This window comes from Chlamydotis macqueenii, chromosome 18 (genome assembly GCF_036417535.1).
Source record: "Chlamydotis macqueenii isolate bChlMac1 chromosome 18, bChlMac1.mat, whole genome shotgun sequence".
NCBI classification, from domain to species: domain Eukaryota; kingdom Metazoa; phylum Chordata; class Aves; order Otidiformes; family Otididae; genus Chlamydotis; species Chlamydotis macqueenii.
This window is the reverse complement of record NC_141573.1, coordinates 9,296,621-9,322,028: the sequence shown is the minus strand read 5'-3', so window position 1 is coordinate 9,322,028 and position 25,408 is coordinate 9,296,621. Positions and strand designations below refer to the sequence as shown.

General features: G+C 52.8%; 1 protein-coding gene across 4 annotated transcripts in view; it reads left to right on the top strand.

Moving 5' to 3' along the window:
* Positions 1-25,408, top strand: part of PIK3R5 (phosphoinositide-3-kinase regulatory subunit 5) — a 59,128-nt gene that overhangs the window by 18,116 nt on the left and 15,604 nt on the right. For 3 of the 4 annotated variants that reach the window (XM_086762488.1, XM_086762485.1, XM_086762487.1), the window contains exons 2-5: positions 14,210-14,319; positions 21,916-22,016; positions 23,881-23,949; positions 24,700-24,838. In XM_086762488.1, the coding sequence (XP_086618614.1) occupies positions 14,223-14,319; positions 21,916-22,016; positions 23,881-23,949; positions 24,700-24,838 (406 nt within the window). In that variant the 5' untranslated portion in view covers positions 14,210-14,222. Of the gene's footprint in view, positions 1-12,513; positions 12,649-14,209; positions 14,320-21,915; positions 22,017-23,880; positions 23,950-24,699; positions 24,839-25,408 lie in introns of those variants that run through there. The other variant, XM_086762486.1, reaches the window with a different exon arrangement.

The following is a 25,408-nucleotide window of genomic DNA, read 5'->3' as shown; positions in this document are numbered from 1 at the left end:
GCTGTTGCTACTGGGGAGCCCAGCGCAGGGGCCGGTGGACGCTCGCGATGCTGATGTGCTGCTGGTGCCGTCATCATGTTTGCAGATGGGCAACCGGGATGTGGAGAGACCAAAGTGAGGGTCTGTGCTGGGGACAAGGGCAGGAAGGTCTCTCCAGAGAAAGAGTGGCAGTGCTAAACTGGGCAGCATTCAGGCTCCTGGTGTACAGGGCACTTCGTTTGCTGGTGTAAACATCTAAAACTAAAATTAATGACTTGCCCATGATTGGATGAGGTGATGCAAAAGACTGCCAGATGTATCTTGCTGGCTTGTCCTCCTCCAGTCCTGCAGATCTACAGGGGGTGGCTCTGCTTTGGTCTCCTACTCCTCGAGATTGCCAAGGCTTTCCTTATCAAAGGGGACGTACAGGAGAAGACGCAGTGTCCCTTTGCCTGCGTTAACTTCTACTGTGTCGTGTCCAACGGGAGACAGCTATTTAAAGGCTCTGAAGGGAGGAGGATGTTCTTTAAGCTTTAAAAGCCAAGGTTGGTGCCAGCTTCAACAGACAGACTCTCAACATTGCTGCCTTGAGGAAAGGGCTTTGATCTTCCGTCCTTGGCTCCTGGCATCCTCTGCAGCTCTTGGGATCAGAGGTCGGCTGCGGGCAGAACCCACCATGGATGCTGCTGGTCCTGTCTAACCTGGTTACACTGCCCGCCAACCCCTTTCAAACTGGGCTGGGTTGGGCCTCGGCTGATGCAAAGGGCAAAACCCAATGGTGATGTGGGGCTAGCGCTGCTTGTGCTTGTGAAAATGGTTGTGGGGACGGAGAGCTGCTGCAGTTACTGGAAGGAGCTTTGCAGGCAAAGAGCTGGGGGAGGAGAGCAGAAATAGCTGCAAAATGTCAGAAAGCCGTGACCAAACGCAATTCGCACTTAACCCACTTGAGAGCTGCCCTCCCAGAGAAGCAGCAACTGTTTATCTGCCAAGGACCCACCGCTGTCAGAGGGAAATTGCCTGCTAATTGGCCTTTCTGCTAAAGGCAGAAGGGTCAGGCTAGCTAATTAGACAGGTCTTTACACCTCCCCAGTTAATTTGGAGAGGGGAGCATACTCCCAAAGGGAGGTGGGCTTCCCAGGAAGGTGACCCGATGGGTTCTCTGGGTCTTTTGATCCCTCCCGGAGGTGAGCCGGGAGCTGGCAAATGTGAGACAGGAGCTTGAACTCTGTCAAAAGAACCTCACAGTTATTTTGAGTTAACATTCTGAAGCTGAAAGCGAAGAAACGACTTGAGATCTCCCTGGAAGTGAGAGAAGGGGAATAGGGTGCTCCCGGCCCTGGAGAGCTGGGGTGGGGAGCGCACGGATCTGCTCCGAGCCTCCCAAAGCCATGGGCTGGCAGAGCAGAGTGGCCTCGCTTTGCTGAACCTGTGCTGTTTATTTTATTTTTTAAAAATATTTTCAAAAAAGACCATCTGGGCACTTCGTAGAAACAAGAAATGGTCCCCGAGTGACCAGCTCAATTCAGGTGTGACCTGAGTCGTGGGTGTTGCAGATGAAACAGAAAAGGTGGAAAAGCCAAGAAGAGCACAGAATCAATATGGTGACAGGATTTTATAGCAGCTCTGGGGGTGAAATGCTCTGGGTTTAAGGTGCTGTCGGGATGCTGGTGTGGCCCTGCCACGGTGACCTGGGCAAAGCCACTTTGCCTTTCCCCATCACTGCATGGATGGTGGTGCGCTTTTCTTCCTTGGAGGGGTGATTTGAGGATCAGGGCATTAAATAATGTCCAAGTCTGGTGCTGAGAGAATGGAGGGTGAATAGTTCCCAAAGATCGTGGCTCCTGGGAGGAGCTGGTGCTAATCTAAGCTTTGGGAACCAAATGTTTCAGCCTTAGGGCTGTGACATGTGGCTTCTCAAGCACAGCCTGTGTATTTTTTAAACCAAAAGCTATGCAAGCATTGGGGCTGTTTCTCTTTCTGCAGCTCTCTGATAAAGTGGGTTGTGCCCAGTGTCCCGTTGGAGGGGCTCTACCCAAACCTGTGCCCCTCGCAGGGCTCTGGTGCTGTCACCCTGAGCTGAGGCTGTGGTGAGTGGCACTATGGGGACTGCTGGGCATGGAGTTGAGAATGGAGGAAAAAATGATGGGAGCAGAGAATTTTGAGGCTGGCATCCGTACTGTGAGGGTGCAGGATGGAAGTGGGGGACCCACAGGCCTGAAACCAAGGTCAAGGTCTTCAAAGCCAGGCAGGGATTGCGTGGAGAGGACTATTATTGGACCATCATGTTTTTTTGGGGCTCGGTCCTGATTTGCTAAAAATATAGCATTGTCATAGCCTGACCTCTCCTTGGCAAGTGGCAGGACGTGTGTTTGTGAGCTGCAGCTGGAGTGTGACTGGCTCCCATCTGTGCTTGTGGCTTGAGGCTCGAGGGCCTGCTCTTTCAGTAGCCAAGAGCTGCCGCTGGGTGCCGTCACCGTCAGCCCTGCGCCGGGCCTGCCCCAAATGCTCCGAGCCCTTCTCCGGGGCCCTGGGAAGCGGGATGTGGCTGGCCCTGTGCAGGGGTGTCGGCACTGCCACTGGGACGCAGGGGAAGCAAGGACCAGCCTGTTGCATCAGTGTCCCCGTGTCCTTCAGGGGTGCTGCTGTCTCTGGGGGATAAAGGGCTTTTTCTGGCCTGCTGGGACCCAAAACCAAAGAGCATCAAATCCTCAAGCTGCTCATGGGCCACCTCTTTGACCACTGCTTGTCCCTTTGTCTTGGTGAGAGGAGAAGGACCATGGTGATGGGCCCGTGAGGGGTGTGACCAAGAGCAGCATCCTCCTGACAAAGCTGGGTCGCATCCGCCTCGCACTTGAATCACAGAATGGTTAGAGCTGTAAGGGACCTTTAAAGCCCATCTCGTCCAAGCCCCCTGCAAGGAGCAGGGACATCTCCAACCAGATCAGGTTGCTCAGAGCCCCGTCCAACCTGGCCTTGGATGTTTCCAGCGATGGGGCATCCACCACCTCTCTGGGCTACCTGGGCCAGTGCTCCACCACCCTCACTGTAAAACTGAGACTCAGAGGAAACCCTGGCAAGCGGGACTGCAGGAGGATTTCGTGCCCATCAGCAGCAGACCCTGCATCAGCTTCAGCAATGCCCCTGTAGTCACTTTTTGCAATGAGGATGCACTTGCATGACAGTTTGCTACTTGGCTCCTTACTCCCAAATAGATGCTGGTGACAAATCCCATCATCACTTGAACCGCTCTTCCAGTATGGAGAGCTGGTGGCAGCCCTGCTTCATCCCAGGAAACGTATCGCTGCTAACAGCCCCAGGTTTGGAAGGATTGGACAGGCCTGGGGTGTGCCTTCATACCAGGGGCTCCTGAGCAGCGTTAATCTCTGCTCCGATTCATCTTGAAAACAAAGGGTATGTGGGTTAATCTGGGTACGGTTTGCTTTGGGGCTGGGGCCTCTGTTCTTTTATTAGATAAGAAAATTCAGCCGCACGAAGCATCGGGCTGGTTCTTACTTCAAAGCAATCCCCGTGTCATTCAGACCAGGTATCGCCATTGCAACACAATTTTAGAACAAAGAAAGAAAACGGAGACAAAACTAAAAACAGGAACCAGCAGATAAACAATACTCTGGTGCCGCTGGCGCTGAGCTGAGCTCTTCCTGCTCTCAACCATCTGGCAAGTTGGGGCTCAGGGGAGCCCGGCTCTCCTGGTCGGCTCTTCCCAGCAGGGAAACCAGCTGGGAAATAATTGAAAAGCTTTTCCATTCATAAAAAAAAAAAAAAAATTGTCAGGGTGCGAGCTGACCACCTCCTCTGAGCGTGGGATGGTCTTCCTCCAGCTGGGATGCTCCAAGTTCACCGCTCTGACCTGGACAAGATGTTTTGCCTGCCCATCTGGGGTTAATGCCTTTCCCCAGCTCTGAGGAAGCCAGAAACATTTCATGGGGTGAAGAATTGAGTGCCAACGGCTGGGGAGCTCTGGAGGCACAGGAGCGCAGCGGTGCTTGGGGTTACAGCTCCCTGAGGGATGCTGGAGGTGGGTGAAGCAGCACAGAAGCATCCTTGGTGGCACGTAACCACCTGGGTACCAGTTTTCCCAGCCAGTGTAATTGAAAACTGGTGTTGATGCTGGTCCCCAGGAGAGCTGACTTGGTGGGTGCTTTCTCGTTGCAACGTGAACCTAAACACGGGTGTGTGGAGGAAAATGTCTCATTTGATCAGAAATGAGAAGTTTCATTTTTTTTTCTGGCTTGATTTTTACTTTTTGAATCAGAGTCAGATGAGTGCAAACATTCTTTCAAAGTGAGTCGAAAGGTTTCGTTCTGAGTCCTCGAGACCTCCTCTCTTTCTCCGCTCCTTGCCTTGTGCAATCTCCGAGCAGACGCGTTTTAGCTGAAACCCTGTCCAATTCACTGAGGAATTTGCTTACCTCAAAACAATTCCTCCAATTATTTTGGGGATTTTTTTTGCTAAGTTTCTTGCATCCCTGTTTTTGCTCCTCCTGTGATCTAATTTGTTGCTTTCGTTAAATGCACGCCCTTCTGAAACCTTGACCCTAAAGCAGCATCTCCGTGAATCGTGGGGACGGGTCCTGAAGCCACCCTGTGTGCTGACTGCGGGTGGGATGTGGCACAGCCGCATCCTTGCCGGTTGGTACCCAGCGCCTGGAGCACGGATGGGCTTGCTTCTAGGTGGCTGCCGGCGAGCGATGCGAGTCCTGCTCCTGATGCTGTAAAACACGTCTGAGACTTTATGGGCTCAACGATAGCAGATCCCAGTGCAAAAGACAGCAAAGGTGGGCAGTATTAGGACCCTGCTTCTGATATTTTTTTTTTCCTGAGTCTCTGAAGCAAAAAGCAGTTGCAATTCAGAGCTAAGTGTTTGTTAGCACCTCTTGGTTTTATTTTTTTGGAGCTCACAGCAGCTTCATCACATAAGCGTTGGCCTTAAGCTCTGGCTGCTAATGCAGGTAATCTTGGGGATGGAATTTGGGAAATCCCGTTAAGTAATTCCCATTGGCAGCAACGCGAAGGGCTTGGATGGAGGGGTTTGTGTGCAGCTGACGTGTCTTAGGCATTTCTCAGCTTCCTGTTGGCTTTCTCTCCTGATCCCCTGAGCCGGGGTACTTAGTGCCGGAGAGCGCGGCTGTACCGGAGGGATCTGGGGCAATAAACCACTTGTGATTACCGCTGAAAAGCACCGCTACTGTGGGATCTACAGCCCCAAACCCCCAGTTGCCCTGCTTCACTGGAGGTTCAAAATATTTCCCCCCAGCCACTCCGGAAGCCTGTCCTCCTCCCGCGGCTCTGCAGAGAGGTGTTATTGCGCGGCAGAGCTGCGGCATCCGCGCGGACCCGCACCCCGGGTAACCTGCTTCCTGTGACCGTGGCAGTCCTGCTTTCTATGCATGGGGCGTCGTATTTGGGTTGTTGAGGTTTTTTTGGTTTTTTTTTTTGGTGTGTTTTTTTTTTTTTTTTTTTTGCTGCCGTTGCTCAGGGCTACGTGATGCCGAGCGCTGCTGGCTGTGACGTGGAGTGTTTGTGCACGGAGGTTCGTGGCTGTTGCTCGCTTTCTTGCCCTCGCCTCGCTCCTGCCGTGCGACATGACCTCGCAGCTCACAGCGTTCACCCCTCTGGTGCGTTCGCTTTTCCCTGAGAGCAAAGCATCAGCGTGGCCTGTGGTGCAGGGCTGGGAAAATCACGCTGAGCAATAGGAAAACCCATCCTGCCCTGTTTTAGGGAGAATCCCTGTCTGGATCCGTAATTGCCCGGCGGCATGGCGCTGGGACGCATGGCGCTGCGTATCTCCAGGTTTTTGCTGTTGTGTGACACCTTGGGTGCTTCCTTGGTGGGTTGGCTGTTGCGGGCAAAGTAGCAGACACAAAATTGATGAGCAGAGGCTGCTTGTTACAGGAAGGTGGTAAAGATCCCTGCCTCTCCTGGATAGTTTTTTCCTTGCCTCCATCTTGGACAGTGCTCCATCCTCTGGTTGCAGTATGTTTTTAAGCTGTTTTCTAAGCTGGAGACCTTTTCCCTCTGACCACAGGCATTTCATTCTGCTGCGTGCTGGTGTTTCTGTGGTCAGCAGCCTGTCAGGCGGAGCAGCAGTGACCATACAGATGTGCAAATGTTAGGTGAGACTTAACTTTCAAACCACCTGCTAAGTCTGCTGCTTCAGATGCTCAGGGAAGCTCTCAGTGCCACGGCTGTGGTGGTTGTGATGGCCACCACTGTGCTGTTTTCTTTCCTGAATGTGTATTATGAATTAATTTGGTGGTCTTTCTGTGAAGAAGCCTCTTATAATATAAGTCCATGGCTGGGCTCATCCATGACTAGCACTGGAGCTAGTCACCTTGCGTTTGGTACAGAGGAACAGGCACGTCCCGGCCGGACACAAGTGACCATCCTGGACGCCCCTTGGCACAAGCTGAGCAGCCGCAGGTGAGAAGCTCCCACAGAGGTGTCTGAATTGAGCTGTCGGCAGTTTGGTGAGATGAATCACATCTCACATTTCGATTTCTCAGGCTGAGCTGAGCCCCCTGTCCCTGCGCTGCTGCAGGGACCCCCGCTGGCCCCCAGCCCCGATGTGCCCAGCCAGCACCCAGAGCAGAGCTGGCATTCAAACCTGGATGTAAAACCTGGGTGCCGCTTTGCCTCTTTTGTGTTACTTTCTGTAGGTGCAGTTTGATATTAAAAGGACTCCGAAACCGCTTTTTGCACGTTAGGTGCTTTCCCTGCTCTGTGGTGGGAGTCTCTCATTCAGCCCGGTTCTCAGGCGCAGTGAGAACAAGGAGCGCTCTCTACGTCTTAGTAAGCTTTCCATTTCTCACGTTTTCTGGTGTAAATGAGCCTTTGCACTTCAGCAAGACAACAACATTACCCTTCTGCTCTCCAGTCCCATAGTGCTGCTGTGACTGAAGATCTTCATCGCAAAGGAGCCACCAGGCTGGTACCTCTCTTCTTCCTGAGAAAGCGTTTGCCACTAAGTAGTTAAATCCTCATTTCCTGCTGTTAGCATGGTGGGGGTGTCCTGCGCCATTCCTGCACTGGAGTAATATCCCTTAGCATGCTTACCCTGTAAGATGTCATTATTATTCCAGAAGCAGGTTTTCGTCTTATGCCGTAAGATTTATCTTTCACTTTAAGATGAAATAACTGTCTAAACCTCTCCCATTTTACTTCCAAATACTGCAGTTTGCTCAGAATCCCGCATTACGTGCAAATCCCACAGAAATTTTAAGGTTACTGGTTCATATAATGGCTTGTTGCTCATCTATTACATTAAGACTTTCTACTTGTGCTGCTCCAGCCATCCCAGAGTAGGGGGCTAATTGCTGTAGAAAACTTCCTTCCAGAGCAGTTCAAGAAATGGGTTGCTTCAGATGCTGATGGATTCTCCCAGCAGATCATCCCATCCATCCCAGCAGAGATGCATCCCTGTAGCTGGACACCTCAAACATGGAATTTGCAAGTGATTAGCAGGGCTGCTCATTCCTGGTGGTAGTTTTGCACATTGATACGATTGCTGGACCACGAGACACCCTGTGTGTCCAAGAGGCCAAATGCTTTCTGGTGTTGCTTGTTCAAACCAATGCCCTATTGACTTTTTGGTGGTTTTGGTCTTCTGAAAAACCACCCTGGTCTTGATGTCTTTATTACGAGTGCACCACTCAGCACCTTTCTGTCTGGATAACTTCTCCTTGGCACGTGCTTTTCAGCCCTATCCTCAGCTCTCAAGCCCACACCACTGCCTGGCAGCAGTAATGGTGAAGAGCTCAGCAAGCCAAAACGGCCTGGGTGGGTGGGTAGATGTACGGGAGGATTTGCTGAGATTTGGGTGCTAGCACCTAAATAGATTTCTCCTGCGTTTGCCCTCGTGGCCTCATCAGTGGTTGGTTTTGGTCAGTTCTTCCATGGCCAAGATTTGGTAAGGGCTTGGTCTGAGTTTTGCCAGATGGTTTTTGGGAAAGATTCTTCATGTCACTCCTCTGCTGCCTGTTTCTCTGTTGCTTCAGGGAATGGAGGCTCCTTGGAGGTGAGGTTTGACAGTCCAAGGAGCGAAGGTCCGTGGTCCCTGTCGTGTCTCAGCGTGCTCTTACTCCTTGGGATAAGAGCGACTTCCACCCTTGCTCAGCGGGACAGGAACCCGCGGCCCTATAAGGAAGTCGTGCGGTGGCGGGGTGTGCGAATGGTGTGCACTCCTTTGTGAGCGCCCTGAAAGGATGTTTGTCAAACCAGCCACCTCCTGGATCTTTTGATATGCTGCCTTTGTGTGGTTTGAGAACATCTTATCACCTTCATCTCCCTGCTCTTTGCAGAGCACTTACTTGAGTAGTAAACACACGAAGGCTGAGGTTTGAATCTTAAGACTTGCAAGTTCCTCCTCTTGTTGCCCCGATTTCTACAAAGACTTCCTCCAGCTGCTCCATCTCTCGGCTCTGAGTTTCTATCTTTGGCTCTCGTACGGGGTGTAGAGGAGGCAGTAAGGCAGTAAAATCTTGCGAACTAAGGATAGTTAAAACCAAGATTTCTTCTGTAATCTAAGAAAACCTGACATTTTCATTGGAGGAGCAGGTACCACGCGTGCGCTTGCTCCGTTGCACGGCACAGCCACGTATTCAGCTCCTCCACTGAAATGGGATGCATCTTCCAGAGCTCCCATGCTGCCCACTGCCCATTTTGAGGATGAAATGGAAGAGGCAGAAAGCTGAGGTGCAGCTTGAGGGAGATGATGACCTTGCCGAGGTGCTTGTATGAGGATCTTGCCCTGAAAAAAGCTCTGGTTAGAATCCAATTGCTTTAATCCCCAGTCAAGTGATTTTCCTTCTCTTGCAGCATCAGCCCAAGCTCCTTTTTCTTTGGTCTCATCAAACTTCGTGCCTTTTTCTCTCTGGTGCCCTAAGCCCTACTGCAGCGGTGAGCTGCATGCTGAGCAACTCTGCGAGGCGGTCCGCGTCCTTCCACCCATTGCGATTGCCAGTAAACCTGGGCAGCGTGTTTACGAGCTGATCCCGTGGATGAAGGGGCTCGTTTTTCCTCTCCAGTTTCCTGCCTGGGATGCTCAGCCAGCAGCCTCAGAACAATCAGAGCAGGAAAGGGCGTTTATCCTGCTGTGAAGGTACCCTGAGCTCTCTCTGGTGCCTTGCTTCCCTGCTGCTGGATCCCCTCTGGGAAGGCAGAGGACTTTCCAGGTCCTTTCCTGCTCGCAGGCGTCTTGGGGAGCTGCTGCTGGGATTTGCTGCCATGGAAGGGGAAATCTCAGTTTATTGCATAGCTGCCTGGGTTTCCTCTCTCGGGGGGTAGGTCAGAGCAGGGCAGGATGCTGGCTGGGGTGGTGCCTCCCTGGGGCATCGTGCTGGAGCTGCGTGGGGTGAGTGGGCAGGGATTTGTCCTACTGGTTGATTCTTGGATTGGAGGTGGCAAGGAGTACATCCTGGCAAGGAGTGGTCTAATTCCCTACTTTATCGACCAACAGCTTTGGACCTGCTCTTTGAGATCTTTCGCTGGACTCCCATCACTACAGGAGGAAATCAAAGAAGTCATTTGAGTTAGGACTGGTGTGCACCTTACTGTAAGAAAAGTGCTTCTACTTGCAGAAAAGCCTGTGTGACCCCTGATTTGTCTCCTCACATGCCCTGCCCCGACCATGTGGGAACTGCTAACGGCCTCAGTCATCTCCTCCACCTGGCTCGTGGGGCAGCATCATCCTGGGCTTGAGAAAAACTGTGAAAGGGAAAGATCTCAGGGAGGTGATGACAAGTGGGGGAACCACAGTCTGTCCCAGCTGAGTGGAAAGCCCCTGTCACGGAGCTGTGACACCCTGAGGGCTCCCCATGGCCTCAGGCTTCACAGCCCAGCAGGAAAATATATTCTTTTTGTTGGTGGTGTTTTTCATAGTTTTTGAAAACTTTGGGATTTTTGCAAACCTTGTGCCTCAAAGAGACAATGAAAATCTAAAAACAACGATCAGCAAATTCCACCTTTCCACCAAGGGATAAATGTTTACCTACTTGATGTCACTTAACAGAAAAATTGTAATTTATCTGTCCACCTTTTTAACTCTGACAAACAGAGATGAATGAAGACTTCTAATCAGAAGAAGACTTATTATCACCAATCTCAGATAGAAATTCTCCAAAGATCTTACATCCGTGCAGGGTGCTGGGACAATTGTACAAATACTTTTAAGATACTTTCCAAACTGAACTTTGGTGTGCTATGCCTTTTCTCACTCACTTTAGTAATTTTTTTTTTTTGTTAGAAGATGATCAGGTGCCTTTTGGGCAATCAGACCTTCTGAGGGGGTAGGTTCAACTTTACCCCATGCCCATGACGTTGCTAATTGTTGCCCATTTGTCAAAAACAGGGCAAAACCTTGAGGCAAATTGATGTCTCTCAGGACGTGGGATTCTTAAAACCAGAGGGCTTAAATGTTGTCGCGGTTGTGTCCGAGAACGCCGTAACATTGCCGGCATGATGTAACTTTAATGAGAGCAAGTTTTGCTTTCTGCCTGCCTTGTCCTGGAGCTGTTTGCAAGCCTCCCTGTGCCTGGATCGACGCGGTTTTGGTTCCCGGTTCCCCTCTCGGTCTCTGTCAGTTCCTCTTGCCACCCCCGTCGGGGCGGTCTGCAGATGCCACCCCGCTGATGACGGGCGGCTGTCCTGCGTGGGTGAGACAGAGAGGAAGATGTTTCTTGGGATGTGCGATGGTAGATGTTTATCTTGGTTGGTCAGCTACGTTGGACTGGAGCGGTGTGAGGCGACGGGGACTCTATCGAGGTGTGATCTAGCTGTCTTCTGGCAAAAAGTCCAGTCCTTTCTGACTGTGCTGATACCACAGGTGGCAGGAGGATGGCATGGAGGTCAAGAACATGCCTGGGGAGCTGGAGGTTTGCCTTCTGCTCCCAGCTGTGCCACAAGTCACTGTGGAACAGCAGAAAAATGGCTTAAAATTTCCAGACATTGACTTCTCTGGCTCTTAAATGGTGACTGTATGGTTTGCATGCTGTTTGGAGGCTGCTCTTAAGGTGCAAAGTTACTGGAGAAGGGGAAACCAATCTCAGAGAACATCCAGGGCTTGAAGTCCCATAGCCTGATTTTGTAGGGCTGGGGTCGGATGCATGAGCAAGGTGTGGTGGGATAAAGCCCTTCTGCTTGCTTTGCTCAGCTCTTGCTGAGACTGGGCAGGGCAGTTGATCTGGCCACACTTTTCCATGTTCTCATCCACTCCACTCCTCTTCTGAAGAGGGGAAGTTCATGCCTTGTCCAAGGGTGATACTCAGTCGTTGCCAACTGCTGTGGTGTCCTCTCCGCTCCTGCCTCCTAGGAACAATATCTCTAGGTGCTTCGTGTTGGGGCTGAACAGATGTATGGGCACCGTCTTGCATTGCCTGCAGAGCTGCTGTCAGGAGATTTGTGACAATCCGATGTGGGAAGGTCTCTTGTTATCCTCCCTGCTGTTTTCTCTCAATTGGTCCATCAAAAGCCTTCTTTCTTCCCTGGGTGGTGGTTGTGCGCTCTATTGAAAGTGTGCTTGACACCTGAGGAGAAGGCAGGGGAATCCATGTCTTTTGCAACATGTTGCTCTGCTTGGAAACGCACAGAGCCAGCCTTAGTGACGAGGATGTCCCCAAAGGGCGCTGGGGCATGACCGCTCACAGCGTGTGCTCTGGTTGTGTTGTGAAACGTGACAGCAGACAGTTCACAGCACAGTGACTGCGCCATCCCTTCCACCTGCTCCGAATACCTTCCACCTCGCTGTTTTGTCAACTCTTCGTTTGGCAGCTCTGCTACTTGGGAGTCCAGCTGGAGGGAGATGATGAAGGGATAGATTTTTTTTTTTTTTCCACAGAGTTGCTCAACACCCTCATAAACCATTGCAAAGCATTGATTAAAAACCTTGACCTCAGCACGTAATTCTTACTGTTCTTGAGATGCTTAACAGAGCTCCTTGGAAAGTCTGATGACGTCCTCCAGAACTGTCCCCTGCCTTGTCGTTTTGCTCAGCGTGGGTGGGAAGGAAGGGAGAGTTTGGGGAATAAACAGTGGAAGTGGTTGAAAAGTTTCTGTGCAGTTGTGGTGGACAAGCTGAGTCCTCTCCCACAGAAGATGCTTCCGTAAGCACCTTGGGAGAAGAGGTTTAGATTCATGTGTGGTCCATAGCATACCAGGAAAAAAAAAAAAGACAAAAAACCAAATACTGTGTTTTGTGGTTTGAAAGTTATGCTAATATATTTGTCATATTTTGTCCTTAAATCCCTGAGAGGCACCTGGACGGGATGGCCGGGCTGGTGCGGGGCTCGCTCGCAGCGTGCGGTGAGGTGTGTGTTCCCCTCTGAGGACCGAGCTGTGCTCTAAGAGAAACTGACGTGCGGGGAGGAGTATTTTTGTGAGCTGGGTGTTGTAAAGGGTGCTAATGAGTCATGCTGCGCTCTTAGTCACTGCTTTCCTCTTGCCACAAGTCATGACTAAGGTGCTGATGTGCAGATTCCCCACTCATTCAGTCCCCGGCTCCGTGGTAGAGCGTTCCTTGGGTGTTCCTCGCGCACCCACTGTGGATGGGTAAAACTTTTGGTGAAGACCATCACGACAGGCTGTGGCAGCGGGACACAAGAGCAGGCAGGAGCCCATGAGGCTCTTTGGGATAAAGGAGAGAGCTTGCGTTTGGCAGGTCAGTGGTTCCTCATTGTGGGTTTGCTTTCACCTGTTTGAAGCCATTGATGGCTGCTCTCCAGTGTAGGAAAGACCAAGTTGTGGGGCTGGAGCTCTCGGGGAGCGCCAGCAGCTGGGCACAGCTTTACTGAGCCCTTTTGGGGGAATTCCTGGGAATTTTGTGCGGGTGGAGGTGGCCGTGCTGAGAGCGTCAAGCAGGGGGGACTGGGTGGAGCCTCTGCCGAGACCACAGCGGCTTTTCTTCTCGCCGGGGTGGAGGTGAGGAGCTGTGATGGGTACAGCCACCACTGAGTACTGAGCATCAGACTTTGACCAAATAAGCAAAGAACTGAGAATTTTGGGGTAGCGCTGAGAACTGCATGAGCATGTGGCATACGTACAGAAATGTGCTGGCTGGGGTGAAGGCAGAGGCCTCCTTCGGGGTTTTTTTTTGTAGTACTGGCAGGTTTTATTTCTTCTTCCTGTGTTACTTTGTGCATTTGTGTTGCGTCTAACTGAGAGGCATCATCTGTAGGATGAACCCTTCTCCTGGCTATGGGGAAGGGGGGAGGCGCCTGCCCCAGGGTCCCTCTGGATGCCAGGGCTGGCACTGCAAGGGGGGAGGAAATGTCTGCCCAGAAACCTCTTTGCTCACGGTTGGGACAGATCTGAGGAGTAAACCTTCTGGGCAAGTTGCTCTTATTTTCGTGGTGTCCCAGACAGATGGGTATGAATTGAGTGGGATACAATCTTCCCCCCACTGGGCACAGTCTCTGCCAGTGCAAGGTTTGGGTTTGCGCCCTGGGCCGCGGAGCAGAGGTGAGGTGCATGGGGCTGCGTTGTGAAAAGGCTGCAGCCAGGCACGCAATCCGCAGTTTCACAATGTCCTCGGATGTTGGGGCTGACGTCCCCTATGTGTTTTCCTGCGTTGCCACACGGGCACGTGGACCTTTTCCTCATGGTGGCTGTGTGGCGGCAAGGTGAGGGTGCTGGAGGCTTTCCTGTCTGGTACAGAGCTGGCGCTTGGGAGTGGGTTTGTGACCGTTGCCACCAAGGACGATCTGTGCCTAACGCAAGGAGTAGGAGCTTGGGCTCTGCCATCGCTTTTCCCGGGTTGGACTGGATGATCTTTTGAGATTCCTTCCAACCTGGGCTGTTGACCCCGTTGCAAGGTGCTGCAGCTGTAATCTCTTGCGGTGTTATCTTTGTTGGAGGCTAACCCAAGATTACCTCCTTGTCACAAACACGTAAGCGAGACTTGATCTGTCCCGCAGATGGAATTTGTGAAAAGGCAGATCTGCCTGCCGCAGCTCAGGGCGTCTCGGCCCCGCAGCCTCTCGTGATCAGGTTGGGGATGTGTCCATCTCCTTGGCTTTGCCGTGGTGGGAAGGTGACAGCTGGCGGACCGGGGCATGGCACATCGTTGGCTTCAGGGTTGAAAAGGGTGACAGGAGGCAGTGAGGAGGGGGAATGGCACCAGGAGCATTTTGTCTGTGCTGCAGTAGAAGTATTGCAGTGCTCTCTTCCTCGCACTTGACTAAGGGGCCAGTGTACTAACTTTCTTCCTTCTCTCTCTTTAGGAGATGAATTAAAATGCAGCACACCACGTGCACGGAGGACAGGATCTACCACGCACTGGAAAGATGTCTGCACGGGCTTAGCAGAGATGCGGTCTCCAGCAGATGGGCTGGTAGGTGACCTGTTAACCATGAGCGTATTGGCTGCAAGCCTGATACCTGGCAGCCTTGATGGGTTCAGACTCTTCTGTTTTTCTGTTTCTGCATGATCTGCTGACCTACATGGGCACCTGGGTAAGAGAGTGGGTAAGAGGGGCTACTGGAGTCTTGGAGACCTTTTTTACCTTCCAGTGTTGAAAGTTGGAGATGGGATCCACCTTAGTGAATCTTCCTGATTCTCGTTGCCATGAGAAGATGTACCAAGATGCTGAACAAGTCACGTTAGGTCTTACGTAGGTAAAGCTCAGCAGAGGAGCCGTGCATCTTGCCAGTTGTCCGTGCATGAGCTGAAAAGAGGAGGAGTCTTCACTCACCATGAGGAAAGGCTCCTTTGTGTAATCAGCCAGCCTTGCCTTGCTTTCATGCGTATAGTCCTCAGGACCCATGGGTGTAATCTCTGCTGCATTGTCAGATGCAAGTGTGGAGATATTGCTGCCGGCTTTATTTAAACCTACATCAGATAATGTGGTGGCTGTAAAGACCTCATCCGTGTTCAGAGGATTGCGAAGGGATTTGGGATTGTGGTGATGAGAGGGAAGCAGTAATTTCTGAATGTCATTTTGACCTGTCTTCCTCATACTCGCACTTGTAGGCTGCAATTAATCACTCCCAAATCCTCTTACGGATGAAAGACATGAAATTATTTTGAGGAGCTGTCAAATTCAGATTTCCTTTCGTCTGTGCAGTTCTTTCAACCTCTTCTGCTTTTCCGTTTACCTATAAGTTCAGAAAGGGGTGCAAACGTAATCTTCCCTGCTGCCAAATACTGGAGTCATCCCTCTGGCCATGCCCGCTTCCTCGCACCCACCGGAGCGATACCAGCTCCCTGTGCTGTGGCATCACCCCGGGTCTTGGTTCACGCAGCTGTGACCAGGACTCCTGGGTCCTTTGGGTCTCCCCACGTTCTGGGAAACAGGCCCTGCAGCGTGACCTACATTCCTGGTTCCTGGAAGCGCGACCTCGCGTTTGGCGCCGTTACGGTGCGTGTCCGAAGGAGTCCATCTTGCCAAGCAACTCATTGTGCGCCGCGTAACGCACCTCTTCCTGTAATTATAATTAATCAATTCCTGTGTCACTCACAGACTCTGCCCTTCTCTAATCCCAGCCCCTCAGCGCTGGTGTTTGTGTTAAGGCAGCCTTTAAAAACCAACTTCATAACTTTTCCAGCTTATTAGCAAAGACAAGACTACAGGGCAGGGGTTGGGTGGGGTGGTCTCTGTTGGCAGCAGCTGTGCTGCCTAGTGATTCCTCATCTCTAATGATTTTTCCCCTGTCGCCTGCTGGCTTCCAGTCCTCTTCATGTGGCTTTTGTGGGGTTTGGCAGGATGACTTGGCATTCCTGGGAGAATCTCAGGCATTTTACACATCGAAAAGTTCCCTTTCATCAAAAGCACTTGTGCTGCTGCCAAAAATCTTTGGCTTGACCAGTGAACCCCGTTTCCGCGGTCGTCGGTGGATGCGACGTTCACAGCTCCGCTGAGCCCTGGCCCCGGGGTACCGCTGCTGGAGATTATCTGGGGCCAGCACTGCTTGGCCATCACCTTCAGCGCTCCTCATGCGGGCTGTCCAGTCCTGCTGACTTTTGATGTTTGCTCTGCAGAGCTGCTGTTTCACATCCTACCCCTTTGCAGGGAGCGGTTAGTTATGGCAGTGATGCACATGATTTAGGGAAAACAGAACGTAATGCACAGATATACCTGCACCCCTTAACAGTGCATCCTATTTCTTTTCAGAAATGGAGTAAAAATGTTTTCGCATTCTTCTGCCTTCCCCACGTTGCAAGCAGCAGTTTAATTATTGCCATCCTGTGTCAGATCCAGGCTGTTATTTATGGCAGGGCTCTGTTCCTCTTATACTCAATGAATCCCTCCCTCATCTTCTGAACTCTGCAGTAGCCTTCCCCTTTCTCGTTTCTAACTTCTTACATCACTTCTATTTCCCATTTATTTGCTTTCCCCTCCTTTTTACCATTTCCGTACACCAAAATAACATGCGCCATGTCGCAGCTTCTTGGGCTGAGACCTTGCTTAGGGATTTGTTCATTTGAAAATTACTTAATGCTTTATTTTCACATGATAATTTTACAGGAGGTTGCTCCAGAGCAGGTGGGTAATCGCTTCCGATGCGTCCTCTCCCGCTACGTAAGTGACTGAATAGCTGAGGTCTGTGAAGTCGGCAAAGAGGAGAAGCGCGAGTGCTTGGGCCATCGCAGATTTATACCCTGGGTGAACCTATGGTCAGCTCTGGGGTCAAAACAGAAAATCTTTCCTGAAGTGCAGCATTTATTGGAGGAACCAAATTAAAGTTAATTGTCTATGACTCTCAAAAAACCCTGTTAGAAAAGTGCTAGGAAAGACAACCTTCCTTTCCTCGTGGGGACCCCCTTCAGAGAGCTGTGTTTCTCCGTGTTCCTGGAGAGAGATGATAGTCAAATCAGAGCATCCTAAAGGAAGAAAAATATTGTTTTCCTTACTGGTGAGCAGTGAAATGGGGAGCTTTTGGTGAAGGAAAGTGCTGGGCTTGGGTCTGGCTGCTGGTGGTGCCGGGCATGCTGTGCTGGGGAGTCAGAGGTGTGAGGATGGCAGGGGATGGGGAGCTGCTGGGGAGGCTGTGGGGCAGCCCCCGGCTTGAAAGGTCCCAGGGATGGGAAGGAGCTGTAGCGTCTCTGCCATGGGTCAGAGGGATGAAGGAGGATGGTGAGGGAGGATGGATGAAGACCACTGGTGAACCAGAGAAGAAGAGGAGTCTTCAGTCTCCTAGGGATGCCTAGGGAGTTCAGTTTGCTCAGCTCCAACAAAGGGAAGCTTCAGATCCTGCTCCGCTGCAGTTATCTACATACCCTCACGGGGAATGGGCAGAAGTCTGGTGTGGGGATGCTCCAGCTTAGTCACCAAGTAGGAAAATGCGATGCCTGAAATACTTGCAGCTCTGAGTGCAGAACTGAGATGCACTGGTTGCTAAACCTTGCAAATTTTAACCTTTGAGCAGATTTCTCCAGGCTTGTGGTGGGTTTTCTTGCTGGAATCCCTGCCCAGGCTGGGTGGGAAGCGCCAGGGTGGCTCCGGCCCTGGTAGCTGCCGCTGTGCCCGCTCAGGGGGCTCTGAGCAGCTGTTTGGAAATGGGAGCCTCAGTGTGGACTCCTGCGCGGCGCAGGATGCGTCCCAAGAGGATGCTGTGACTGCGGGGCTCTGCTGTCCCTTGTCCTTTGGGCACCTCCAACCCCGCTGCTTACGAACCGCTGCGAGTCGGCCCTTCCTCTGGGCAGTCCCGTGGAGAAAACCACCTTCCTGTGGTGCGGGCGTAGTGGAAATTGTGGGAGCGGGTCTGGGGGAGGGAGGAAACGGAGATATCTGCTTTTCACCCCTCCAACCGTGTCACTTCTGACGGCACCAGGAGCCGATGCCCAGCCCAAGTGCCGTGGGCGAAGGCAGCTTGGGCATGCGGTATTTCTGCTTTATTTCTTCTTTTTTTTTTTTTTTTCTTTTTTTTTCCGACTTGACAGTTGCCCTCTATGAAGAGTGGCAGAGGGGAAATGTCAACCACTGAGGTCAGGAAGGAGCTGCTCTTGGGAGGAGGGCGTCTCGGTGTACTTCTCAGAAAAGAAATCATGAAGCCTCATCCTTCCGAGGCCGCCCACGGGGCCGCTGCCGCCCGGCTCCCGGCACGCTGCCGGCATCTTCGTGATGCTGATAGTGATCAAAGCGAGAGCACGCGCTGCGCCCCGAGCTCCCTCCTGGCGCGGGGGTCTTGGTGCAGCCTCTAACCGGCGCTGGCTCCCTGCTCAGAGGCTTTGATCAGAGGATTTTTTTGGGGGGTCTGCATCACGTTGGGCTCAGTCTAAGTGTGGTGTGTTGGATGCTGAGTTAGCGCAGCTTCGTCCTGATTCTGCTGCGGCTCCGTGTCTCGTAGCCCCAGCATCCTGCAGCCGGGGCAGCGATGTGCTCTGGGCTGCCTGCGTTCCCGGCAGATAAATCTGACTCATTCTCCATGTATAAAGAAAAAATAAATAGAGCTAGGTCGCTGTTTTAGCAGAGCAAAACCAGATGGATGAGCGTGAGGGCAGGGTGGATGTAAGCAGTTATTTGAGCTGTGCGGCTTCCCGCTGCCATACTGGGAGGTCTCCGGTGCCTCTTGTGACAAACTTGTAGGATTTAGGGGCTGGAAGGTGAAGTTCTGGTTTGTGCTGCCTGCCCAAGGTGCATCTTTAAAAGCTGATCTCGACAGCTCTGGAGCCGGAGATCACTCCGCAGCTCCGGTGTGGACCGCTCTCCTTTGAGGCGTGGAGCGGTTTGTGTGTGGGATTTTACTTCCCGCATGCCTGAGCTCTGCAAACCCTGCCTTGGTATGGGTTTGGGTGAGTGAGGTGAAATGTTTCCCCACCAACCCAGGACTTTCCAGTGCTTGCACAACTCCATAGCGGGGGGGTAACAGGGAGCACAGCTCCTGCTTGCCGTGATGGCGGGCAGCATCCTCCCGCTCGCCTTGGAGGACATCCCAGGGCATCCCCCAGTTGCGCACTCCATGCAGATTTGAGGCCTCCCGTGCATCTCATAGTGAGAAATGTTTTTTTGGGGAATTAAAGAGCAAGTGCAAAGTCCAGGAGAAAGTCTGGTTCAGGCTTTCTGCATACCCTCGGTGCGCATCCTACCCTCGTACACCCTGGGACAGGGCGGGTGCCCGGCATGGTCTGGCACAGCTGGCACAGTGGAATGAACCCAGTTTGGACTTTGTGCTCTGTGCTGATCTGACCCGTTGTAAAACATTGCTGCAGAGCTGTCACTGTGATTTGTGGCCTGACCCGCCGCGGTGGCATCGTTCACTGTCGGAGCAAACCAGCAGCGGAGCATCTGTGCCGGTGCGCTGAGATGCTCATGCCCTGGACCGTGTGTGGAGGGAAGGGAATTCCCACTCCAGTCTGGATCCCCTGTCCTGACTGTTGCCTGGCGGTGCCGGACACTTCGCTTTGCCGCGTGGTCTTCGTTTATTGTGTCCAGGATTTCCGAGCTGTATTTTGTGCTTGGGATTATTTTTAGCGAGGATGCAGCTGGTTTGGTGTGTCTTTTGGTTAATGCTGCTGTACCAAATCGAGGAGCTCAGACCCTGGCAGCCTGCTGCTCCCAGCACAGTTTGGTGTAATCCCAGTGCCTTGCCATGACCGTGAGTTAAACAGAAATTCTGCTTATAGTGATGTTATTTATATATACCTGGCTGCATCCTTGTGCTTCTGCTCGTTGTTACTGTAGAAGACCCAAAAATGGGTCAGAAGACCTCAGGTTAAATTTGTAAGGCACTTCCCTTGAGCCCTGCCCTTGTCCCTGCTACCTGCCCGTCCCCCCAGCCTGTTCACCGCGGGTTTGTCTCAGCAAATCCCCGGGGAAGCAGCCCAGCACCTCTCCCCCTGCCCCATTCAGCGCAGAATAATGCAGCGAGCGGCTGCCGCCACAATTTCCTCCTCCCTTGCTAGAAGTGAGAGGAAGGAAAAAGCCTGCGCCTCGTCGGGCTGTTTGTATTTGCGGTTACGTTCGCGCAGGAAGCGGCGTTCTCCCCGTCCGGTGATGCAGCCCGACGGAGCTCAGCTCCGCTGCTCTCGCGGATCCTGTCCCGCACGGCCAGGCAGGGCAGCCAGAGTGAAATAATTCTCCCGGCCAAAGCAGGACAGGTTATTTCAAGGTAGCACGTGAGCTTAGCCATTTCTTGCCGAGGTCAGCAAAGCTCCCGGCAGCTCTAACTGCTTCTGCTGGGTCAGTTGCTGCCTTGACCATCTCGCAGGTGCTGGGGCTTTCCCTGGAGGATGCCGCGTACTGGGACAATAGCGATTTATTTGAGCGATCTGCCAGAGCCACGGCTTTGTGCTGTCGTGCTGCCTTGTGGAAGTGGCTCAAAGGAAAACCGGAGCATCGCTGAATTACTGGGTCGCTGTGGCTGTGCCCTCGCTGACAGGATACCGGCGTCTAAGGATGCGCTCCGGATATCGGCAAAGCCAGCAGGGTGCCAGGGAGTACCAGAGGCAATTTAAAAACTGCAGCTGTAATTAACAGCAGCTGAGCTCCTTGGAAGCTTTCCAGTAGGATCCTTCCCTGCTGGAAAACGTTGATGCATTGAAAGTAGAAAGTTGCGTGGCGGTGGGAGGACTCTCCTGTGAGGGGAAGGCTCCTGCCCCATTAATTCAGCTACGAGCAAGGCATAAAGCCACAGAAATAGCCTGTGTCCTGGTGAGCAAACGCCTGTCTGTGGCGGGGACAAGTGAAGGCTGGTTTTGCAAGCGTAGCACTGGCTTTGCTTGTCTTGGCATCCTCCTCCTCCCGCTGCGCCACGGCAGACCTCTCCTCTGGTTTAAATCCATCTCGTTTAACGCCTAGGGAGTGTGTAAAGGTATTTTTATTGCTTTACTTGTCTGTATGTGTGATGAGTTTGTAACCTCTGCAGCTGGGAATAATGTTTGAGGGACGGACTGCGTGACCTGGAGATTTGTGAGGAGTACTGCTGTCCCCTTGCCAGCTCACGGCATTGCTTCTTCCTTGTGAGCTCCAGCACGGCAGCCAACACACGTGGGTTGCTGTTTGTTATGTTTCTGTGCCACTTAACAGACTGTGTGAGTGAAGCGCTGGCTGGGTGTATATTTATTTTTCCTCTCTGATCATTAGCCCCACTTCCCTGCAGTGAGAGATGCTCCGTTTCTCTCGGTTTTGCTTTTGGACTGAGCTGGGAAGAGTGAGTGCTGCCTCCTCCGCTGGGATGCAGGACCAGGAGGAATGGAGGCGCCCGGCCGCCTCTGCGCAGATTGTTTCCTCTGAGACCGTCTGGGAGGTGGCCCTAACTGCCAAGAAAAGCGACGGTCTCGGGAAACACCTTGGGCCATTGTCACCGGTCGGGTCCCAGCAGCAAGATGTCTGGGGATGGGGGGTTTCGATCAGCTGGGGAGAAGGACCCTCCATCCTTCTGCATGGCGCTCTCTCAATCTGGCTGATCTTCTGGTGGGGTTTTAATGTTTCATGAAAATTTGAAGGTGCTGAGAGATGGAATAAACGCTGGGCAGGCTTAACAAAGATGCTGATATGAGGTCTGACTGCCATGATGCTGATGTGACGGGGGACTGCAGCATCTCCCCTCAGGTGTGATGCAGTCGGACGGGGCTGGATGTGCGCCTGACGGGGAGCTGGATTTTGCTGGCGTTGGAGGGAGTTAACGGTTGGGATTTTCTGTGCTCGGGCAGAATAAAGGTGGGCATCTGCCCGTGCCACGCACATCCCTCCGGTCTCTGCAGCATGCACAGGGCAGCGTGGGCATCAGGCACCCGGCCTCTCTCGGGGAGAGGCATCCAGCCCAGCTGAGCGAAGGCACGAAGGCACTCGGGTACAAAGCGATGCCACTGCGATAAGCGCTGTTTGGCTAGATTAGATCTGTCCACAACGAGGGCACGAGGTGTTTTCCTCTGCCACCATCTGACGTAGGTGGCAAACCCCTTCGCCCTGACCCCTTCCCGTTGTTCATCTCTTGTGTGACCTTTTTGGACGGGACTGCGTGTGATGGTGGCTCTGTCTCCCCCGCAGCCGGGCTGTGCCTGAACTGCTGGAGCCTGCAGGAGCTGGTGAGCCGAGACGCCGGCAACTACCTCATCCTCATGGAGAAGATTCTCGGCAAGGCCAAAGAGGTGAGTTGAGGGGCTGGTGGGGAGGGCTGCAGCCTTCGAGATCGCGTCTGCCCCAGGCCTTGCCCAAAGTGGAGAGCTTGGAAGATGCTCAGAGGGCTGGAGCAGCTCTGCTGTGAGGCCAGGCTGAGAGAGCTGGGGATCTTCAGCCTGGAGAAGAGGAGGCTCCGGGGAGACCTGAGGGCGGCCTCCCAGTACCTAAAGGGGGCTGCAGGAAAGATGGGGAGAAACTGTTCAGCAGGGCCTGGTGTGACAGGATGAGGGGTAATGGTTTCAAAATAGAGGGAGGGAGATTTCGATTGGATATTAGGAAGAAATTTTTTACACTGAGAGTAGTAAAACACTGGCCCAGGTTGCCCAGAGAGGTGGTGGATGCCCCATCCCTGGAAACATTCCAGGCCAGGTTGGCCGGGGCTCTGAGCAACCTGATCTGGTTGGAGATGTCCCTGCTCCTTGCAGGGGGATTGGACTGGGTGGGCTTTAGCTGTCCCTTCCCACCCAAACCCTTCTGTGATTCTATGATTTTGGGTTGTGGTAAGGTATTACTGGAGCAGTGGAGCTGGGGGCTGGGTGATGCTGGGTGGGCAGCTGTGAAATGCTGGCGGGAGCAGCCCTGTGTGTCCCACCAGCTTTCAGCACATGGGAACTGCAAGGGGAACAGCCAGCTGTGATACCTGCTCTTTGGGCAGCACCACAGATCTGTGGGGAAGGGGTTTGATTTCCCAAAGAGCTGCTTGGCGCCGTGCCGGGGCAGCCCGGGTCGTAGGGCTGCGCGGATGGAGCCGGCCTTCCCTGGACCTTCCCTCAGCATAACTGGGAGCAAATCAGAGCAAATCAGAGCAAATTAAAGATTTCCTGTTGTTTTTGGTGGAAACTTTAGCATGGCTTTGCCAGGCTTCCTGCAGGGCCAGGAGCGGAGCTGGGACGCTGGGGACCATGGGCAGAATTCGCGCCGCGTAGCAGCCTGGCAGGCGATGGTCGGGTCAAGCGCAGCGGGGAGGCGAAACGGCAGCGGGGCCGCTGGTGTCAGCCTGCCGCGGTCCTGTCATGTGCCGGAGAAGCTCGAAGCGTTGTCAGTCGAGCCGGGTCGGCTCAGGCTGTGACCGGGAAGACTTGGAGGAATCCCTTGATGTGGCAGGAAACGGTGGTGTTTCCTAAAGCCTCAGCGCTGGGATTCTTGTGATGGAATAAATGCTGCCTTTCATTTTTTGGGACAGCCTGGCTGTCTAACTGCCAGGCTGCAGAGCCAGTACCAGCTAAGATTAGCATGGTTCCCTTTAATCCATTTTTAAATTTTTTAATGGCTGGAATTGCTGTAGCTGCAGGTAGTGTTTTATTTACGTTAGGGTTTACATGAGGGTTTATTACACTTCATGCCATGCTCATAAACAAGGAGAGATAGTGTCTACAAGCGTATCCTTGAACCATCATGACGTTCCTCGGTGAAATAATCCTGCTGGCAAAGGCTGGGACACAAATGTGTGGTTTGCACCGTGTTGCTGTGCTCTGCAAGATACTTGGGCTGCCTGCTCGCCTTTCCAAACCGCCTGCTTTGAGTCCTGCCACAGCATCGCGTGCAGCCCTGAAAGGGTCAGGAGCAGCGGGGGGCTGGGGCGTTGGCCATGCTTCTCCAGGGTAAAGGCAGGTCTGTGCTGGTCTGCCTGTCCCATCAGTGTGGCTTGCTGCAGTTTAAGGCGTTATTTTTCCACAGAGACAAGGGAGCCTGCTGGGGATGGTGACGCGATGGTACGGGTTGGGTGCTTGGCTGCGCTGACCGGGAGTCCCCGGCACCTCCAAGGATGCTTTCGGCTAATGGTCACGGCAAGCAGCCCTGCTCATCCCTCTGCCCTTGGGCTGTTTCCTACAGGTGCAGGAGAAGTGTGACTACGATCTCGTAACGCCCCTGGCTCTGCTCTTCTACTACGCGGTGCTGTATGTAAGTGCTGAGCTGCCGCGCGTACCCTGATCCCAGCCCTGGGGAGACACGGGGTCCAGGGCCCTGCGGAGCCACACGCCCACAGAAATCAAGGTGGCTTTCATCTGAAACATCATGATCTGCTTTGATCAATTTATCTCAAAAAAAAAAAAAAAAATCCTATGTGAATCTACAGGGATCAACCATAGCGCAAGCTGAGAGACAAAAAAATTGAGCTTCAGTGTTTTTAATCTTTAAATAAAAAGATGGGCTAATCAGAAAGGCAGACGGACAATATCTCTGTGCAGAGAAGGCAATTTTTCTTCATTACCCTTTATACTTGTGCAAAATATATAGGCAACGGTAATGAAAAGGAGCAGAGCCTTCACAGGAAATACTTTTTTTTATTATTATTATTAGCACAATGCATCATTATCCCAAGGAAATCATTGCTGCCAGGCCTTGCAGAAGCACAGGCTGTAATGTGATTCATCTGTATGGATCTGTGGCTGTTAAAAAGAATTTTATGTATAGGCTCTGGCACGTGAGCCACAGCTCGGAGGTGAGGAGGGCGCAGGGTGGATGAAGCTTTCTCGTAGCTGTGCCCAGTGGGGATCCTTTGTCCCTTCCTTGGGAGAGGATGGGGTGTCACAGGATGAAGCTCCAGTCCACTTCTCCTCCCACTTCCAGCCTCAGCTCTCGGGTTTTTACGCGGTGCTCAAGGCCCGTGTCCTTGCTTCCTTTCTAACCAGGTCTCCCTGTCCCCCGCAGGCTCCCCACTTCCCGCCGGGCTCTGACCTGCTCCTGAAAGCCGCCAGCGTATACCACAGCTTCCTGACCTGGCCCGTGCCCTACTGCGACATCTTCCGCGAGCTCCTCACCTTCATCAGCGATGAGCTCAAAGCCCCTGGTAAGCGCTCCCACCCTGCCGTGGGGTTTTCACGTGCTGCTGGCCCTGCTTTCCCCAAAAACACCCGTTGCTGTGACCGCCCCGTGGTGTTGCTGTCTCCTGCCCCACTTGTTTCATGAATCCCGTGAGCGTGATGTCAGCGTTTACCCTGCACATCCCACACCTCCACTTTTCCAGGAGGTGAGGATCTCTGCCCTCTTCCCTCTGGATGATTTTCCAGTGCAGGGTGAGACCAGATTCCTCAGGAGGAGCAGGGCAGGGTTCTGTTTTCGGTGGCTGCCTTGCGTTGCAAGGTGGTGGGAGCACCCCAGGGCCTCTCAGCTCTGGACCAGTGTGAATTAGCAAAATGTGGAACTGTTTCCTGGCTGCCTTTCAGTCTGGTGGGTCTTTTCCATGGCAAAGCACGTGCTGGCTGCTCCCGCCCAACCCTGGGCTTTGAGATGCTCAGTGGTGTAACTGGGGTGATAACAGTGGGTCCATTCATCGGCATCAAGGTAGCTGGAGCCTTCAAGCTTGTCCTTGCGTGGAGATTTCCATAGGCCTGAGGGACTCCCTGGCTCTTTCTTTACA